Here is a 20,761-nt window from a genome sequence, read left to right as displayed (position 1 = left end):
CGTTCTTGTCACTGTGTAAAATCGAATTTGATTACCTCTACTCATGTAAATTGCTTTTTGCCCCCATTTAACTTAATATGTATTAGTCTTGCCTGTCTGTCTTTATGTTATTGAATAACTGTCTTTCCTAAACTGTTTCTGCTCATGTAAAGCACTCTGATACCCCCGGGTCTAGCCAGCGCTATATAAAACCTTTTAAATAAATAAATAAAGTAAATAAAAATCCAATCAGTAGAACTGAAGTTATGAACTTTCTGGTTTTGAGAGAAAACTAACACCTCAGTGGTCTACGCGCCAACCGGGGATATCTAGTTCACAAGTGACAGGTTAATAGTCATAGGCAATGGCCGACCACAATGGAGTGTGGTTTGGAAACAAGAAATGTATTGGGCCCAGTCAGCTCTTAGCTTCGGGCTTAAAAACAATTCTTGAATGTTATCATTCAGCAAAGCTGAAGTGAAGATTTTTACGTTCTGACTTAGTTGCTGAAATGGATGAGGCAGAGGGCTGTATCCTAAAATAGATCCAGTAGGCCAGAATCCCCTTTGGTGAAAGACTGTTGAAACAGATGTTCTGTTCCGGAGAACAGCACAGGAGGAGCAGCCATGAAGTCACACCGACCGGCAATGCAAGCAGGTTGGTCCAGGTCTTGTCCTGGTACTTAGACCACTTTGCTCATCAAATTAGTTATCGCTCACATTGACTGATGCAATGAGCTTTAAGGTTACTAACACCATGGTTGTTGACTGCCATTCAAATGTTACACCTTTTGTAAGACTTAACCAAATTGTGCCTTTCCTGGGTAAGTCTCTTTCCTTCTGACCCATACTGTGAGCACATTTGGGTTTTATTTAGCTGTCTGTTCTCCCTGCTACTTAGGAACACCTTGTTTTGGCTGAGTTTACAGTACACCAATTCCTCAATGGTGACATTTATGCTATTGGGGCGGGGATTTCTTGAGACACTGTTCTGAAACATAACTTCTCCAGGCACATCTCATTTTTACAGTGGTTTATAATTTGTTTGCACCATGAGAATGTTATGCACTGTGTACCCATTTTATGTTTATGGACAGTTTTTTGAGCCCTCCTTCACAGAATTCACACATTTCTAAAAGGGATTATAGTTATAGATTTTAACAGATCTATGATTTGTGAATCAATTCTCGAATGCACTGTTTGACATTTACGACATGTGTACTACCTAATGGGTGTTTCCCATTTTAGGCCTGATGATGATCCAGTGCAAATAACTTTAGAGGGCCTAAACAGGGACGTAACACAGACCCCTGCGATGCGGTGAGTCTAGCTGTAGAGGGCCCCCTCAGCACAGTATTCAGGCCTGAGTGCTCCGGATTAAATCTGGAGCCTCTCCATGTACATTGCAGAGGGTCCCTTAAACTTTCGTTACACCATTGGGCCTAAATATTGATATGATAATAGTGTACTATGTTTACGTGATTTAGGCACCTGCAAGTCTATTTCAGAGTACATAATAAACATCTGTGCATCCTCCACAGTCACTATTCCTGTATATATATTATAGCACTAGCTCACTTTTTACTCACTTAACTCTTGCTATGCCTGTGCATCATTTGGGGAACACCTCTTCCATTTCAAATTTATAAAACAATCTAGTCTAATGGGTTCTTCCTTGTGCGATTCCAAATATTGAACAACTGAAAAAAACCTTTTTTTTTTATAGAAAACCAATCTATTGATAGTGAGTCTTTTAGGAAAAGTAGTACTCTGACAGATTGTATAGCAGGTCGTAGTAGGATATAGTTCTCTAAGAGTTCTTCCGCAGGTCAAGTCGTCAAATTAGGAGTTGGTCTGAAGGTCCTATTTCAATGCCCTAGTGCTCTTATTCTAGGAGGTGGGAGAAGCTTTTGGAAGGTTCTTTGAAGTGCATGGAATTTCCTGACTCCCCTGCCCTGGCTCCAAACTGGCTTTAGTGACAATACAGCGTTATTGTGTGAAGCATAGCACAGGCTATTCAGGTGTAAGTGGGACTGTACTCAGTTCTACCCCTGCCCCAATCTTGCCAGCAGATGGCAAATTTAGGCACACCTAATCCCTCTATTGTGTGACTATCTAGAAGGAATTCACAAGGTTCAACTGTCAGCTACACCCAGTCATGTAATCCAAGACAGGCAGCAGCCACAAGGGGCTTAGAGCAGGAAAATGCCAACTTCCGAAAACTGGCAATTTCAAAATGGTACAGAATCCAACTCTACCATTAAAGAGTGTGTGACATTAAATGTCATTACCAGCTTTTAAAATAAAATAAAGAATCCCCAATAATATAATCTATGGGAGGGTTAGCCCTCAAAGAAAGTGAAAAATAAATATAGAAGTCTTTCACTTCCTGAACACGGAAATATTTTTTTCATTGATACTTTAATTACCAAAAATTATAATATGTATGCGTTTTTTTATCATATTGCTATTATTGAATTTTCTATTGACCTTTAAATGACGAAAATGTAAACAAATAGTAATAAATAAAAATATAAGCATGTATTCAGTATAATTATATAATGTACTAAAGAGATAATTGCTGAACTTATTCTTAGGACACCCCCGCGCCGCACGGCCACCAGCTGTAGCGTGTGTTCCCCGCCTGCCTCGCTGAGCCGGCCTGCTGCATGCTAATCACGCCCCCTGCCGTCGCTCGGCGTGGTCTCCTGCAGTCTGTGTGTGCTGAGCTGATTTTCTGTTGCCTTACTGCATATTTAGGCATTTGTGACCCTTTTTCTCTTTTCTGTGTGCCCCCCCTGTGTCGTCTTTCACCGTTGTTGCCCCCTGTGCCCTCCCGCCCTGCTCCCCGCTTCCCGCCGCCGAGAGATCGGACACGCCCCCTTTTCTTTCTGTGCCCTCCCAGCTCCCGCCTCCCAGCTGCTCCTCCCTCCTCGCACTTGGCCATAAATGGCGACCGTGCGGCACAGGTGAGTGTGACCTATTCTTAGGACACCCCCGCGCCGCACGGCCACCAGCTGTAGCGTGTGTTCCCCGCCTGCCTCGCTGAGACGGCCTGCTGCCTGCTGACCACACCCCCTGCCATCGCTCGGCGTGGTCTCCTGCAGTCTGTGTGTGCTGAGCTGATTTTCTGTTGCCTTACTGCATATTTAGGCATTTGTGACCCTTTTTCCCTTTTCTGTGTGCCCCCCTGTGTCGTCTTTCACCGTTGTTGCCCCCTGTGCCCTCCCGCCCCGCTCCCCGCTTCCCGCCGCCGAGAGATCGGACACGCCCCCTTTTCTTTCTGTGCCCTCCCCGCTCCCGCCTCCCAGCTGCTCCTCCCTCCCTCGCACTTTGCCATAAATGGCGACCGTGCGCACGCGCAGCGGGCACGCCGACTGTGCGCCGAAGGTGCGCCAAAGGTAAGCCCGTCTGTGCCCGTCCGTGCCTGGACCGGGCCCAGCGCCAGGACCCCTGGTCCCCGCAGACACCAGCCCACCCGCCGGACCTACGACGCCACCGACCTCAACGCACTCAACGCCGGCCGAATCCCGGGATGTTGCCGAGCCAACCCGAGACGCACCCACGGACCCTTCAGCTGCCACTCCAGACATCGCCGACTTCATCAGCCCGCACGCCCTCCCCTCCGCGCACTACATCCTCCTCGGGGACCTGAACTTCCACCTGGAGAACAACAACGACCGCAACACCACCACCCTGCTGGACAACCTCGCCAACCTCGGTCTCAAGCAACTGGTGACCACCCCCACCCACTACGCCGGACACACATTCGACCCCGTCTTCTCATCCAGCAAGGACATCGCCTTCAGCCACGCCACCGGACTCCACTGGACGGACCACAGCTGCGTACACTTCAGCTTCAGAAGGACCACGATCCACCACCACCAGCAACAGGTCGCACGCAGAAGCTGGAACAAGATCACAGCCGACCAGCTCGCCGCTTCCCTGAGCCAGAACCCTCCCACCATCTCAGCGAACCCCAGCCAGGCTGCCAACAACCTCACGAAGTGGATCAGCAACTGCGCAGACGACCTCGCCCCTCTGAGGACCCCGCCTAGCAGACCCGGCAGCAAGAAAGCCCAATGGTTCACCGACAAACTCAAGAGCTCCAAGAAGAACTGCAGAGCCCTCAAGAAAGCCTGGCGCAGAGACCCAACACCAGACAACATGACCACCCTCAAGCTCGCCACCCGAAAACACCACCAACTGATCCACGCCACCAAGAAAACTGCATTCAAGGATCGACTGGACAACAATGCACACAACAGCAAGGAACTCTTCAACATCGTTAAAGAGCTCTCCAACCCCAACGCCGGAAACAACGACATCACCCCTTCACAAGACCTCTGCAACTCCCTCGCCTCCTACTTCCACAACAAGATCGCAGACATACACAACAGCTTCAGCTCACAACCGACGCACACCACGACCGCACCTACGCCCCCCACCACCACCCTCCTCGCCTGGACCCCGATCAGCACCGAAGACACCATCCGCACGATGAACTCCATCCACTCCGGATCTCCAACCGACCCCTGCCCTCACCACGTCTTCAACAAGTGTGGAAAAGTACATTTTGCCATGTTCTGTGTCCCTACGTCTCATCCATCATATGTTATGTGTGCATGATCAATATGCATATGTTATTCCCCATTTCTGATTAAAGACGCAATTACAGTTGTGTCCACTTCTAGTATGTTAGTTTCCAGTCCTCGTGAATACTACGAATATCAGGCCTATGTAAGTAATGTTGCCACGTTTCTCAGTGTGCACGTTATTCAATTATAAAGTCCCCGTTTCCAGGCCTCAAAAGGGCCCGGACCACAGATTCAGCTCCTGTCTCCTGAAAGCCTCGCTGAGGAGCGATACAGCCCCCACCTGTATCCTCGACCCTTCACTTACTTCCTGCCTTGCAGTGCCCGGTGCACCCCGGCTCTGCCTCTGAGTCTGCCAAAAGTATGTTATAGTTCCTGCTATCAGTTCAGTCCTCCTCCTCTGCATTCCTAAGCTACTGAACTGCATCAATAGTTTCCGTCATTGTCTAGCCTTCTCGTCTCCACGTTAGAGAAATACTGTATTTAATGGTCATTTAATATTCTTCACGCACTACATGTAGAATAATGCATGGTCCAGTCTTAGAATCAAGTTAGCCTTTCCCCTCATGACTTCTAGTTTATATCAACATGTTCCCTAAACATGAGATACCAGATAGGGTTTAGGTACATGTCGCTCCGACCCTCCAGACTCTAGTCTCTGCTCCTAGCACAGAGTTCGTAGCCCCCAGTTTCTCCTAGTAACACGTCATTGCTAGTTTTCGCGCACCATTAGGTTAGAGGTCCCGGCTCCTTAGGTAGCCCCCTCCAATGTTTCCGCCCATTCCTGACATATTCTGTTACGTTTTGCATCACATGTCTAAGTAAACTCCCAGTTACACCTCTTATTTCTGTTATCTCTCGCGACTGCTACGCGTCACGCCTTCTACTCCACCTACTGTTACGCCCACTGCAATGTAATGCTATGTGTTTGCGCTATGTATATAAGTCAATGTTTTGTTATTAAATGTCAGCGCGCTCATCCCAGACCTAGCCCCAGCAGCTGCTGGGCCTCTTTTCCCCTGCTGGGCCCCAGTTGTCCTGCTGGGCCCTGTCATTCTGTTCCTATGCAGGTTGTCCTGATCCTGTCCTTATGCTGTAATAAACCTGCAGAAACTCCTACTACCTCGAATCTTGACTCTTATTTTATTGAGCTATCTGTTATGCTATAAGTCTAGTCAAAAATAGGGTATTATTTATTTATTTACCACATAATGGCGCCCGAACAGGGACTTGCCCTTTCCCCACGCGTCGGTGAAGCCACGCCGACCCCCTGACCCTCTGCAGCCGTGACGGAACCATACCGGCCAAGTGCAGATATTTCTGCTTCAAGTATCCCTCAGGCCCACGGAGGAGACGGAGGAGGCGGTCCAGCATCCGAACGAGACGGTGGAGGAACGCGGCGAGTCCCGACCAGAGCCCAAGCCGAGAGTCCAAGGTCCGAGGTATCCGGAGGCCCACCCGTAACTGAAGTCCGAAGTCCGAAGTTCGTCGTCGTAGTCCAGTCCCGTCCGAGGCCTTCCGTTCCGTGCTGCCCGGTGAGTACCATTGCTGGGGTAGTATCTAGACAGGGTCAGTCTAAATTGACCCCTGGTCCGTGGGTTGGTGGTACCCAAGCCCACAAACGAAGTGTTCACCTAGGTGGATACGGGTCTTGATGCGTTCCTTTATGGGACCGGTATGTTCCGTACTGTTACAGCAGTGCATCCAGTAACTCTAGTCTGTTCCGTTCTCGAGAATTCTGTTCTGTTTCTGTTTTCAGTATTTTCAGGTAGTATTCTGTTCGAACTGTTATGTTATGATATTGTTTAATGTATTCCCAATGTCGTGGTATGCCTGAATTGTTTTCCCAATTGTTATTGTTTTTCGTGTATTGTATTGTGTTCCGATTCAAGTTTAGAATGCCGCTCTTTTCCAAGTTACGTCAGTTAAAAACTAGAAAGGGTCTGCTGGAAGCAGCAGTTCCTGTTCCGCCTAGGGACAGTCCAGGTCACTTTATGTATCAGAAACATGGCATAAGCGCCATATTGTATCTAGATTTATGGGTAGAGTATACCAAACAGTTAGAAGAAAAATATAGATGGCCCGTATCGGGTACATGGGATGCCGAATGTATCATGCGAGTAGAAGAAGCATTATGGAAAAAGAAAGCCAGACAGTCACAGAAAGATGCCATCGAGTTATGGCGTAAGGAAGCGCATAGAAGAACGGAAAAGGAAGTCAGAAAGTCAGAGTTAAGTAGAGAATCCCAAGAACGAGCCCAAGAAAGAGAATTAATCGAGATAGGTGAACAAGTTAAAGCCGAACAGTCAGACAGACAGAGGCATGCCCTCATTAAGGGTATGTATCCTCTTCTTGCCGAAGGAGTGCCAAAAGCGACCCCAGAGGCATCTAGTAACTTCCCGCCGCCATTAGTTCCGACCAAGCTACGTCACAAACCGACCGCAGCTGATATTTTTATTTCGTCCTATTTGGACGACACAGTTCCAGAATATGCAAATCCAGTTCGCGCTCCACCTGTCCCCGTAAATCAGGCCCTTCCCGTTCCTCCAGACACCGGAGTACCTGTTACGGTACCCCCGGGTCAGCCAGCCATACAAGTTCAGCCCACGTTACAATTACCGACCCTGCAAGCACGAAGAATGTCAGTCGACGATTCTAGTCTAGGGGCAGCAGGAGGAGGTCCTCCTCAAACCCCGCCACCACACAATCGTTTGTCAGCACTCGAATTACATGCTCAAGCATCACAGCGTACTCCTAGAAGTAATAAGTCTGTTACAGAAATCAGACAGGCCCTTGCCGAATGTGTCTATGACACAGTCCCAGGCGAGTATAATATGGTTTTATATTCCGTACGCGTAAGAAGGGTGACCGAGTATCTTGTCACCTTGCCGAATATGAAGGAAGATCTAGACAGAATATATCGTTTCATCCGTACAGGGGATGATCCAGAAAGTATTGGCGAGATTATGTCTCAAAGAAAAGCCGAGATTCAGCTCATGGTATTAAAGTTCCTGATCAATTGTCTAATAAGAGAACAAGATTATCCGTCTAAAGATCCCGCCGAAATGAGAATCTTAACAAGGTGGAGTGATAATATAGCCGAGGGTAAGCACAAGACCATTAGTGCCATGGAAAGTATGTACAAGAAAATTCGTAAAGAAATAATAAGGTTACACGAACAGCGTAAAGCAGCACAAGTAAGCGAGAAAGAAAGTGTCTCTGATCCTGAAGAGGAAGACGAGAATCCCGCCAGAATAGCGTATGTAGGAAAATCCCGATTTCCAGATCGCCATTTACGTTCAGAACCCAAGTCTATGTTTCATCATCCAGCGCCAGAACGAGGTTCTCTAGAACAAGTATTTCAAGCTACCGATCACATTCTGAAATCACGAGTCGGTTACAGCGAATTAAGTACCATGCACGAACAAGAACTAGCCCGATCAGCAGTCCGATGGATTACTGACTCTACCACTTTTCCAGACGAAATAGTGGCACAAATGTTTCTGAAACTGCCCCCAGCCGAGCAACGACTGGTGGGTATGTATATGATCCAGCACCTCATTACCTTGTATGAGGGTCAACATTCTGATCCAGGCCCGTTACATGATATCCTGAACGAGTTACTCCAGTACAGATGGAGAGGTCTAGGTACCGATTTAATTAGTGTCATTCTAGAACAGCGTCACAAGTATAGAACGTTCCTGAACCCGCATTTTGTTCATGTCTCACCCCCAGAACGTAAACCATTCTATATAGACAGACAGAATCCGCTACGAGAAGTCCACCCAGTCCAAGGGGCGGGTGGCGTAATGCAACGAGTGTTTGTATACACTCCGATATCAAAGATGGAACTTCTTGAAATGAAGAAATTAATTCCCTGTCATGACAAAGATCCAGCGGGGTTCCATAGAGAATTAAAAGACATGCTCCGTATGGGAGAATACACTTACCCAGATATCATTAAAATGTTAAAGGTCCTGCTACCCGCAGGGGTGTATGAAAAGTTAAAAGAAAAAGAATGGGAGGTGGGAGAGAAAAAGATCGATTGGACAGCTCTAGAAGCTGAAGACAAGGCACGAGTACCAGGTACCGGTCTTGGAGATAAATGTAAAGAATTACCAGAATTATTGATTCAAGTTTTACCCAGATTATTGACAACTAGGAAAGAAGACTGGGATGCAATCTCAGCCTGTAAACAGAAACAAGATGAAGACCTTAGTGATTTTTATTCTAGGTTCGAGAAATGTTTCAGCATTAATAGTGGTCTCAAGACAAGTAGTGAGTCATACCCTCATCTTTTCGTTACCAAATTAGTCGAGAATTCAAGTCCACAAATTAAAAACCGAGTTTTGAAAGTCGAAAGCACCTGGCAAGCAAATACTCCGTCCCAGATGCTCCAGATGCTCCAGTATCACCAGAATAGAATCAGAGAAGAGCAAGAACACGAAAGAAAACGTATGAAAGACACGAAAATGAAAGTGCTAGTTGCACAGTCTATTCCTCAAGACAGTCAGAAGAGAGGTCCGAATCAAGCCAGTCATCCTGCGGCTCCCGTTAAAGGGAACTGCAATTATTGTAAACAGCCAGGTCATTTTATAAACGAGTGTGCAGTTCTGAAACACAACATAGCTACTGGTAAGACTAAAGAAAGACCACGTCCGCCGAGACAAGAACAAGTTTCACAGACTCCTCAGTCACAGAATGCACCACAGACAGTTACCGTACCGCAGCCTATTGCTGCAACACAGCATGTCACACAGCAGATGTACCAGTATGCACAGTCTGAGTATCCAGAGTATCAACAGTATTCATGAAACAGCCTAGAGAGGGAGGTAGGCTTGCCTCTCATCGAGATACCTGTAGACCAAGAAGGTCCCTATGTTCATAGTCAAGTATTAGGGAAAGACAGAAAGTTTTTGGTCGATACAGGGGCAAGTAGGACCACAATTAGTCACGCCGAAGTTCCAGGGGCTCCGCTCTCAGGCTCAAGAAATGTTTCCCTTGGATTTTCAGGAAAACCCATAGTTAATGAGATATCAAAGCCAGTTACTCTAGAAGTAGGTCCCTTGTCCCGTACTACTGATCTGTTACTTACTAAGTCATGTCCAGAAAATCTATTAGGCATTAAGACACTGAAAGAGTTAGGTGCAGTTATTTGCTGTTCCCCAGAGGGAATACGTCTGTTCCTACGTGACTTTAAAGGTCACTATGTATTACGAGATTTTGATTCAAGATTGTCTAATGTTCCGCAGCATTTATGGGCGCAAGGTCCAACTGATGTAGGTTACATGCAAATCACACCCTATCGTGTGACTCTCAAACCAGGTGTAGTGTTACCACGAATCAGGCAGTACAGATTGCCACCTGAGGCTGTAGCAGCCTTATCCAAAATTATTGACGAGCTCATGGCTCAAGGAGTAGTTGTAGAAACTGACTCCAATGTATGTAATTCTCCGATCATTCCAGTCATGAAACGTACTGATCCAAATGCACCCCCAGTATATCGATTAGTGATTGATTTACGAGAGCTTAACAAATGTATTATTCCTCAGTACCCAGTTGTTCCAGACATTTCTTCCCTGTTAACAGCCATTGATTCCGAAGCCATGTTTTTCACTGTTATTGACCTCAAGAATGCATTTTTTAGTGTTCCAATTCATCCAGACAGCCAGTTTCTTTTCGGATTTTGTTTAAATGGAAGGAGCTATATGTTTACACGCGCTCCTCAAGGTTTCACAGAAAGCCCTAGTATTTACAGTCAAGCACTCAAGAGACAACTAGACAACATTCACATGCCAACTGACACTGCCCTGCTCCAGTATGTCGATGATCTACTGATCACAGCCCGTTCTGAACGTGACTGCGAGCGTGCATCACTTACGGTTCTGTATTTTCTAGCCGAGATGGGGCACAAGGTGTCACCTTCGAAGCTTCAATTCTGTGTCCAGCAAGTGGTATACTTAGGACACTTGCTGTCCAAGAGGGGTAGGCAGTTGACACCCGACCGTATCCAGTTAATAGCGAGTCTTCCCCAGCCCAGAACCCAGAAGGAGGTACGTGCTTTTATCGGCCTTACTTCTTATTGTAGACAATGGATTCCCCAGTATGCATTCCTAGCCAAGCCACTGATACAGTTAACGACACAGGAGGCAGCCGTATCGACTGTCCTCCCTTGGACATCTGACCATACACTTAGTTTCAACGAGTTAAAGAAAGCCCTATGTCAAGCTCCAGTTCTAGCTACACCGAACTACAGTAAGCCTTTTACACTTTTCGTTACAGAACGCGAAGGTACAGCATTATCTGTTCTCACACAAGATCAAGCAGGTCAATACAAGCCCTGTGCTTATTTCTCGAGCACATTAGATCCAGTCGCCCAGGCGTTGCCTGCGTGCCTCAAGTCAGTTGCAGCCACAGCACTAGCTATCAGACAAAGTGATTCTATAGTTTTAGGACATTCCCTGACAGTACAAGTCCCACATTCAGTAGAAGTTCTTTTAAACCGAACACAAACTCAGCACTTGACAATTGCACGTTTAACAGGTTATGAATTGACACTGTTCCAGCCACACATAGAAATTAGACGCTGCAACGTCCTGAATCCTGCTACACTGTTACCATCAGTTAATTCAAATCCAGACACACATGATTGTGTGGAAGTAGTTAACATTACGACAAAGCCAAGACAAGACCTGACAGATATTCCGTTACCAGATCCTGACCTGACACTTTATGTGGATGGTTCATGTATGAGAACTAGTACAGGAGAACTAGTCGCCGCGTATGCAGTGACTACTGACACTGAAGTTATTGAAACACACCGTATTGATACTCTGTCCGCTCAAGCAGCAGAGCTAGTTGCTCTGACACAAGCCTGTATACATGCCAAAAACCTGAAGGTTAATGTTTACACAGATTCACGTTACGCATTCGGAGTTGTACACGACTTCGGAGTGCTCTGGCAGGAGAGAGGTTTTATGACTTCTCATGGAACCAAGATTCAGCATGGTCTCCTTATTCAAGCCCTGTTAGATGCCATACATTTACCGACATCTATTGCTATCATGAAGTGCAAAGCACATACGAAAGTCACTGACATTATTTCCCAAGGTAATGATTTAGCAGACCGCACAGCCAAGCTTACAGCACAGACTCCAGACATTCCAGTTAATCAGACACATATTCCAGATCTGACCACATGCATGACAGTTAAGGACCCTACACAAGATGTCATAGATATCCAGTTACATGCTACTCCCGATGAAATCAAGAAATGGTCTGTACAAGGAGGGGTCCAGACAGATCAAGGATGGTTAACGAAGGGTAGAGCCACATGGTTTCTCCCCGATTCTATGGTTCAAGTCATTATCAATACCGCACATAGTCCAGCACATTTAGGAGAAAAAGCTATGTTAGACAGTATCCAGAACATTTGGTTCAACAAGCATTTACGAGCTGCAGCCAAGCAGAAAGTCCGTACCTGTATGATATGTTGTCAGTTTAATCCAGGAAAAAGTGTCCCGGTGGAACAAGGTGGTTTCCAGCCCCCTGACCACCCTTTTGAGGTCCTCCAGATGGATTATATTCAAATGGAGCGATGTCGAGGTTTCAAGTATGTCCTTGTAGTTGTATGCGCCCTGTCCAGATGGACAGAAGCATATCCAGTCCCAGATTACACAGCCGCGACCACTGCCAAGCAGTTGGTTCGTGAATTCTTCCCTAGATATGGACTCCCTAGAGTCGTATATTCTGATAACGGCCAGCCATTCTCATCCGAACTCATGAAACACGTTTCCCTGTTGTTAGGGTACCAGTGGAAGTTCCATTGTGTACGCCATCCAGAAGCAGCTGGACTAGTCGAAAGACATAATCAGACTCTGAAAATCCGTATAGCAAAAGTTTGTAAAGACAAGGGTGTGGACTGGTTAGTAGCTTTGCCAGTCGCTCTGTTTTACATGCGTATGGTCGCACATTCCAGATCAGGTCTGTCCCCGTATGAGGTCGTTTTCGGCCGCCCCCCTAATATGTGGGGTACTCCTAGACCCCGAAGTATTACCGATGTTTCATGTAATATGCTGACAGATTACCTAGCTTCCTTGATGTCTGCCCTCAACTCATGTCGTTCACAGGTTGCCGCCGCATTTCCAGACAATACCGAGGTGGCACCGCACGAGATCGTTCCAGGTTCCTTGGTGATGATCAGAAATTTCGACAGATCAAGTCCGCTGGAACCACGTTGGAAGGAGCCACGTCAGGTCCTTTTGACCACCCGAACTGCCGTCAAGTTGGAAGGCAGGAAGGGGTGGGTCCACCTTTCTCATGTAAAACTTTTCAAAGGACCGAAACCAGTCTTCAAAAACATTTCCAAGAACATTTCCCAGGAATCGAAGGATTGCCAGAACATTGTTTTAAAGGACTGTCCCGCACAAGACATTACTACAACCCCTCCCTTGTTAGAGAAAACTCCGCAACAGGAGTATAAATTAAAGCTCAGGTCTAATAAGTCAGCCAGTTTGATTGTATAAGTCCTCCCCTAGGTGAAACGGTTAGACTGTTTCTGACATGTATAAAATAGACCCCCATAGTGAGAGAGTCAATCAAAGCTCAATCAAATGTATCGTTTTTCTGAGTTTCATATTATTCATCAGCATAATGATTTCCTGCACTAGTTACGCACTTTTCCTGTGTTTTCCAGTTCCTCATGTAAATATGTCTGCTAATGCTACAGTAGAGCACACGTTTAGTGATCTGCCTCCTCACGAATATGCATACCGCCTCGCTATGCGTAATAACACATTTATCCGTATGTTACATTATTCACACCAGACCAGCAATGCCACTAATTGTTGGGTGTGTGGTCGACTCCCCCCTTTCCAGACACCGAAGGGAGTTCTGCCACTCTTTCCTTATCCATTCTCACACAATGGTTCGTGTGGAGCATGGTCCACGTTAACGTCATCCTCAACAGATATGTCTTTTCTTAATAGTACATGTTTCCCTGACAAGCAAGGTTTCCCCCACAGAACAGGTTCAGATTTAGAAAATGAAGTATATGATTTAGGAAATTATTCGTCGAATTTCATGGTTCTGAATGTTCAGTCTGATACTACTCCAGACTCACCCGCTATTTCAGTACTACCAGTCAAAGGCGAATTATGTGTCCGTAGTTATGGTTCTGTACATATAGGTCATAGTGAATGTACTACTGTTATCAAGTATAGTGACAGTGGGAAATCTATTTTCAAAGCATCACGTCATTCTTATTTTATTTGTGGTCAAACTGCATATGTCCGTCTGCCCCTCGATTGGGAGGGAACCTGTTACATTGCTTTCCTACTGCCACCTGTTTTTCTAGCCCCACCTGACTATCATAAGAATTCTTTCTTAGTACACACTAGACACAAGAGAAATCTCCCGATTGTTGATTATACTGAAACCGCCGCAGAGCAATTCATTGATATAGATAAAGGTGTTTTCCCTTATTTAGGTACAGTTGTAAATAGTAAACTCATTCGTAGGTTAACAAGAACCCTTGAAGCAGTAGTAGATGAGACTGCCTCCGCTCTAGGTAACTTAACTGAAGAGCAATCCTTTATGAGAATTGTCGTTTTACAGAATCGTCTCGTCCTTGACGTCATACTGGCCGATAGGGGCGGGGCCTGTAGAATTCTCGGATCCAGTTGTTGTATTTTCATTCCAAATAACGCGCCGTCTGTTTATTCAGCTATAACCAGACTCCATAAAATTGCCCATCTGTTACACCAAGATCCAGGCACCTGGACATGGTCCGGTTGGTTCTGGAATATAATTTCCGCATGGGGTTGGAAAGTCCTGTCCTTTTTAGGTATTGCAGTAGCGATCATATTTAGCTGCTGCCTCTGTATACAATGTGGCCCTGCGATTTGCAGCATGTGTGCTACCTCTTGTATTCCCAGTCCCAAGCCCTGTTCTAAATCCCGTTCCAAGACAATTCGAGACGAGCAAATGGTACTGTATGAAATGATAGATGGTATCATGAATATTGATGTTTCCTGATGGAAACGTAGTGACAAGGAGGGAATGTGGAAAAGTAAATTTTGCCATGTTCTGTGTCCCTACGTCTCATCCATCATATGTTATGTGTGCATGATCAATATGCATATGTTATTCCCCATTTCTGATTAAAGACGCAATTACAGTTGTGTCCACTTCTAGTATGTTAGTTTCCAGTCCTCGTGAATACTACGAATATCAGGCCTATGTAAGTAATGTTGCCACGTTTCTCAGTGTGCACGTTATTCAATTATAAAGTCCCCGTTTCCAGGCCTCAAAAGGGCCCGGACCACAGATTCAGCTCCTGTCTCCTGAAAGCCTCGCTGAGGAGCGATACAGCCCCCACCTGTATCCTCGACCCTTCACTTACTTCCTGCCTTGCAGTGCCCGGTGCACCCCGGCTCTGCCTCTGAGTCTGCCAAAAGTATGTTATAGTTCCTGCTATCAGTTCAGTCCTCCTCCTCTGCATTCCTAAGCTACTGAACTGCATCAATAGTTTCCGTCATTGTCTAGCCTTCTCGTCTCCACGTTAGAGAAATACTGTATTTAATGGTCATTTAATATTCTTCACGCACTACATGTAGAATAATGCATGGTCCAGTCTTAGAATCAAGTTAGCCTTTCCCCTCATGACTTCTAGTTTATATCAACATGTTCCCTAAACATGAGATACCAGATAGGGTTTAGGTACATGTCGCTCCGACCCTCCAGACTCTAGTCTCTGCTCCTAGCACAGAGTTCGTAGCCCCCAGTTTCTCCTAGTAACACGTCATTGCTAGTTTTCGCGCACCATTAGGTTAGAGGTCCCGGCTCCTTAGGTAGCCCCCTCCAATGTTTCCGCCCATTCCTGACATATTCTGTTACGTTTTGCATCACATGTCTAAGTAAACTCCCAGTTACACCTCTTATTTCTGTTATCTCTCGCGACTGCTACGCGTCACGCCTTCTACTCCACCTACTGTTACGCCCACTGCAATGTAATGCTATGTGTTTGCGCTATGTATATAAGTCAATGTTTTGTTATTAAATGTCAGCGCGCTCATCCCAGACCTAGCCCCAGCAGCTGCTGGGCCTCTTTTCCCCTGCTGGGCCCCAGTTGTCCTGCTGGGCCCTGTCATTCTGTTCCTATGCAGGTTGTCCTGATCCTGTCCTTATGCTGTAATAAACCTGCAGAAACTCCTACTACCTCGAATCTTGACTCTTATTTTATTGAGCTATCTGTTATGCTATAAGTCTAGTCAAAAATAGGGTATTATTTATTTATTTACCACACAAGGCCGACTCTGTCATCGCACCCCACCTGCGAGACATCATCAACACCTCCTTCGACACCGCGACCTTCCCGGAGAGCTGGAAGCACGCTGAACTCAGCGCTCTATTGAAGAAACCTTCAGCGGACCCCACCGAACTTAAAAACTACCGCCCCATCTCGTTCCTCCCGTTTCCGGCCAAAGTCATCGAGAAGACCGTCAACAAGCAGCTGGCCGCCTTCCTCGAGATGAACGGATCCCTCGACCTCTCGCAGTCTGGCTTCCGGGCCAACCACAGCACCGAGACCGCCCTCATCGCTGCCACCGATGACATCCGAGCCCTGCTCGACAACGGAGAAACAGCGGCCCTCATCCTCCTGGACCTCTCCGCGGCATTCGACATTGTCTGCCACCGCACCCTAGTACAGCGCCTCTGCAACGTCGGAATCCAGGAGAAGGCACTAGAATGGATCATCTCCTTCCTCGCCGGAAGGACACAGAGAGTCCGCCTCCCCCCGTTCAGATCAGAAGCCACCGAAGTCATCTGCAGCGTTCCTCAAGGCTCCTCGCTCAGCCCCACCCTCTTCAATGTCTACATGAGCCCCCTCGCGGCCATCGCACGCCAACACAACCTCAACATCATCTCCTACGCCGACGACACCCAGCTGATCCTCTCCCTCACCAACGACCCCGCCACCGCCAGAGCCAACCTGCACGAAGGGATGAAAGACGTAGCCGAGTGGATGATGAACAGCTACCTGAAACTGAACTCAGACAAGACGGAAGTCCTCATCCTGGGCTCCTCGCCCTCCGCCTGGGACGACTCCTGGTGGCCCCCTGCCCTGGGCAGCGCACCCAAACCAACAGACCACGCACGCAACCTGGGCTTCATCCTGGACTCCTCCCTCTCCATGACCAGACAAGTCAACGCCGTCTCCTCGTCGTGCTTCAACATCCTGCGCATGCTACTTAAGATCTTCCGGTGGATCCCCACTGGGACCAGGAAGACGGTCACCCAGGCCCTTGTCACCAGCCGACTGGACTACGGCAACTCCCTCTACGCCGGAACCACTGCCAAACTCCAGAAGAGACTCCAGCGGATCCAGAACGCCTCAGCAAGACTCATCCTCGACATCCCCCAACACAGCCACATCTCCGGACACCTGAGAGACCTGCACTGGCTCCCGGTCAACAAGAGAATCACCTTCCGGCTCCTCACCCACGCACACAAAGCCTTACACAACCAAGGCCCAGGATACCTCAACAGCCGCCTCAACTTCTACAATCCCACACGCCAGCTTCGATCGACTGGCCACGCCCTCGCCGCCGTCCCCCGCATCCGAAGAGCCACCACAGGAGGAAGGTCCTTCTCCTACCTGGCCGCCAAGACTTGGAACTCCCTCCCGACAACCTCCGCCTGACCCAAGACCACCTCGCCTTCAGGAAACAGCTCAAGACCTGGCTGTTCGAGCAGTAGCGGACCCCCCCTCCCCAAGCGCCTTGAGACCCTCCGGGTGAGTAGTGCGCTATATAAATGCTTTGATTGATTGATTGAACTTTGTAAAATCATCTCCTGAAGGCTTCGAAATACTAAAAGGAGAAAAATATGGTTTAGTCACGAACCTTATAGTCTAGAAGACCGATACCTACCCAAATCTATGCAAACTTATTACATATTTGCCTGAGCTCATCCATTAAGGCCTTCAGATGTATTGGAAATAAATATCGAAAATGTTAAAAGACAGTACTTTAGTTAAGGGTGCTGAGAATAATATAACAAAAATAATGACACAATGCTATTTTCTTTCTGCTCTAGGACACATTACCTGGAATGATTTCCCTCTGGCAGGAGTTGCCTTCCCTTATGTCTGTAAATATTACCTCAGTAATCGGTAAGACTCCATTATTTGTACAGTATTTAAAATATTATAAATGAATTTGAAACTTCTTGCTGTGTTCTATAGTAATGGATATATCTATTGATAAACACAGGTTAAAGTGACCCTATAGTTAGGACAAATATTCAGTGACAACATTAACGTTAAAAAAACAGGAATTCAGCAGTTATATTTAGCAGCACTAACAATAACTTGTGCCCTCGTCATGTATTGCAAATGACCTCTCATACGACAGCACTCAAGACATGTTCAATGAAATCATTCATGACTTCACTAATCTCAAATTACAGAACCACCCTATTCCAACAATATGTGATTGTTTTATGTAATCGTTTATGGTGTTAATCCCTTTTTTAGGGATACAAACATCTTCAAGACTCTCACTGAAAAATGCACACCCAATCACCTACCCTCCCTTGTATATTACTCCAGCTCTTGCAAGAGTCTCACAAGCCCAATCATTTAACCTATATTGCATGCATAATAGCCGTGTATCTTAGGGTATGTATATTAAACTCTGGAAACAAAGAAGCCTCTCCAATGAAACCTCTCTCCTGAGAAAAAAAATTCCACCCCATGTTCTGTTTTTTCAGTCCTGGTCTCTTCACTGTTTCAAACCCTCTTTCTAATGACATCTAATACTTTTCGAGTATTTGTTGAAGCTAGTTAGCTTCGGAGTCGACGGAACGGGATTCGGATGTTTGAGTTCTTCTGTTTGCAGATAGGAGGGCACTTCAGCTGGAAGTTCTCATGAGGCATGCTAGCACATTAATGTATGAGCCTGTGTTTGGGAATGTTTCATATTGTATTCTACCCCCCAGACTACTATTGCTGTGGAAACTAACAGTAGGAATAGTCTACCTTTAGAAATAGGGAAAAATGAAGGTCTTCTCGGAGGCTCACAAAACAGTTTTTGTTGTAGATAACTGTACTTATATGGCAGAATCTTGCAGGCAACATGTTGAGTTTGATATGCTCACGAAAAAAAACGGAAACAGGGAATAATACCTCTTGCTCCCATCTCTAAATCACTATGGACCTGTGCCGGTGAAGCATCCATGGAGTACTGTAGAATATATGATATATTTCCCTTTAAAAAACAGGTGCATTTCATTGTCAGTGATTCTGGCTCTCATATTTTGAATTCCTGGGTTCAAGAGGAACAGAGTTTGCAGGAGTTAATGGCTGCCTTAGCTGCCGTTGGACCTTCCAATCCACGTGCTGATCCAGAATGCTGCAGTATACTGCAATGCCGTGTGGCAGCTGTCGAGTCTCTTTGCAAAATTACAGACTACCAGCATGAAGCACGTACTATGCTAATGGAAAATGCTGACCGTGTTGGGAATAGAGGACGTATAATCTGTCTCACAAATGCTAAAAGTGACAGCCATGTGCGTATGTTGGAAGATTGCGTTAATGAAACAATCCATGAGCATAATAAGCTTGCTGCTACTTCTGATCATCTCATGCAGATTCAGAAATGTGAACTCATCCTAATCCATACTCACCCAATTGGCAAGGATAGCCTTGTGTCGGATTGTCCAAAGAAAGAGCTTTCTTCAGTTTTGACCAGTGAAGTACAAAGTGTCCGAGCAGGACGCTATCTTGCTACCAAACTAAATATCTTAGCACAGCACCACTTTGACTTGGCTTCAACCACCATCACTAACATCCCCATGAAGGAAGAGCAGCATGCTAACACATCTGCAAATTATGACGTGGAGCTTCTTCACCACAATGAGGCACATGCAGACTTCACCAAAAGTGGCTGCTGGGGGAGGCGTGCAGATCATGGTGGCAGCCGTGCGTGGAGCCGGATGAGTTGTGTATGCGGCGCTTTCAGCTGGGGCGCACTTACCTGCGCTCTCCAATGCCAGTAACTCCCAGCCACAGACAAGGAGGCAACATCAAGAATGGAGCAGATTCCCTCTTTTGGCACACCTGATCCCAACATGGCGGCTGCAGCACAAAGGCAGACAAACCCCAGTCACAGAGGCCCAGGAGGCACTAGATAAGTGGAAGGTCAAAAGCCAGAGGCCTCTGGGTCCTCAGAGGAACAGAGTGAAGACCCAGCCGGACTTTGGACATAGTTCTCCTCGTCTCTACCCCTACCTCTGTTCCCTTACCTCTCTCCTCTTCCTCCCATGCCACATTCGTCTTGTATCATGTACCTTTGTAACATTGCTATTTGTTTGTCTTTTTTGAGTATGCATCACCATGCCCCAGTAACTGTTTGTAACCATGTAACTGTTACCAAACTACCTACCCCCTACCCCTCCCCGCACTACTCCTCTCCACTTTCCTGCTACTGACCTCTGCCCCACCTGTTCCTGGCCCTAGTCCCCACCCTGTTTACCTGTGAATTTTCCCTCGTCATTTGAGTTCTAGCTATTTTGTCTGATGCCCGATGGAGCTACCTGGTTTAGCTATAGGGGAGACAGGTCAGGTATTCCCTCCTTGGACGTCACCTACCCAATCGGTCTTTAGCCAGACTTCCTTTCGTCTCTCCTTGTAGTCTCTTCCCGCATCCTCCCTCTATTTATATGTCTCCTTCTCTCCTCTCTCAATATATTGAGACTGAACTATTTTTTCTAATGCCTGATGGAGCTACCTGGTTTAGCTATAGGGGAGATGGACCGGGGACTCCCTCCTTGGTCGTCACCTACCCAGTTGGCCTTTAGACAGACTTCGTTTTGTCTCTCCTCGTTGTCTCTTCCCCTATCCTCCCTCTCTCACCTTCCTTGTCCCCTCACCTCTACGCTCCATTTATTTTGCCCTCCATGTTCTTTAAATGCTTCCCATTAAGACCTAGCTACTTGGCCAAAGCCCGATGGAGCTACCTGATAGCTATAGAGGAGATAGGTTTTGGGACTTCCCCCTCGACCGTCACCTACCCAGCCGGATTATGGGCAGATTTTCCTTCGTCTTTATGCCGTATCTCCCTCCCACCCCTTTACCCTTAACCCCTTCCCCTCTACACTTCACTTACGGTATCTCGTTTTCTATGC

General features: G+C 46.7%; 1 protein-coding gene across 1 annotated transcript in view; it reads left to right on the top strand.

The window, feature by feature from the left end:
- LOC144769208 (echinoidin-like) overlaps positions 1-20,761 on the top strand; it is a 141,789-nt gene that overhangs the window by 98,668 nt on the left and 22,360 nt on the right. Inside the window, exon 6 of the mRNA XM_078653236.1 lies at positions 17,672-17,747. Within this exon, the coding sequence (XP_078509362.1) occupies positions 17,672-17,747 (76 nt within the window). The remainder of the gene's footprint in view (positions 1-17,671; positions 17,748-20,761) is intronic.

Source organism: Lissotriton helveticus, chromosome 1_1 (assembly GCF_964261635.1).
Source record: "Lissotriton helveticus chromosome 1_1, aLisHel1.1, whole genome shotgun sequence".
NCBI classification, from domain to species: domain Eukaryota; kingdom Metazoa; phylum Chordata; class Amphibia; order Caudata; family Salamandridae; genus Lissotriton; species Lissotriton helveticus.
The sequence above is the reverse complement of the archived record's forward strand: the minus strand, read 5'-3'. Positions and strand labels throughout refer to the sequence as shown.